Consider the following 629-nt stretch of genomic DNA (forward strand, 5'->3'; position numbering starts at 1 on the left):
TCATGTTCTATGTTCGAATTTCTTACAACATTCGTTGTGTATGTATCTGTAGGTCACTTAATGATAACAATTGTGAAAAGAACAGTCAAATATTGAACTCGACATTGTACGCAAAAAGTTTATGTATATTATGCAATATAAAGTAGATACTTAGTTCACGCTATTTGTCACTATTACATCGATGTGATGCACATTGAATGCAAGGAAAGAATATGAAACCGTACTGGATGCATAACATCAGCACTTTAGTCTCTCTGATCCACTTGACACTTGCGTTTGTTGTGACCATTTTCGCCACATTTGATGCATTTGTACACTTTGGTGAGGGCGATTGTAGCAGCTTGAGTTTCCAGGCGACGTTTTTTTAGGGCGACCGCGACGCTTGGTAATTGTAGGAACACTACATGCACCTTGAACAAGCGAATCAATCACGATCGCCGGTGGAAAGCTGGTTAGATTGTCATTACCATACGCCACTGAGAAAATTGTTGACTTCCATACATTGTCAAACATAGCGAATGCATCCCAAAGCCTGTTTTCGTGTCTTAAACAATGAAGAACATGAGTGCATGGTGACCGCATATCTTTCTCATACCCACAACTGCAGCGACAAACATCTGAATCCAATT

General features: G+C 39.7%; 1 protein-coding gene across 1 annotated transcript in view; it reads right to left on the reverse strand.

Annotated features, from left to right (window-relative positions):
• Window positions 1-237: 237 nt before the first annotated feature.
• PHALS_07569 (gtp cyclohydrolase ii) overlaps window positions 238-629 on the reverse strand; it is a gene marked incomplete at both ends in the record, with an annotated part of 626 nt that continues 234 nt past the window's right edge. Inside the window, one exon of the mRNA XM_024721060.1 lies at window positions 238-601. Within this exon, the coding sequence (XP_024586197.1) occupies window positions 238-601 (364 nt within the window). The remainder of the gene's footprint in view (window positions 602-629) is intronic.

The sequence above is a fragment of the Plasmopara halstedii genome (genome assembly GCF_900000015.1).
Source record: "Plasmopara halstedii genome assembly, contig: Scaffold_3120, whole genome shotgun sequence".
In the NCBI taxonomy this organism is placed as follows: domain Eukaryota; phylum Oomycota; class Peronosporomycetes; order Peronosporales; family Peronosporaceae; genus Plasmopara; species Plasmopara halstedii.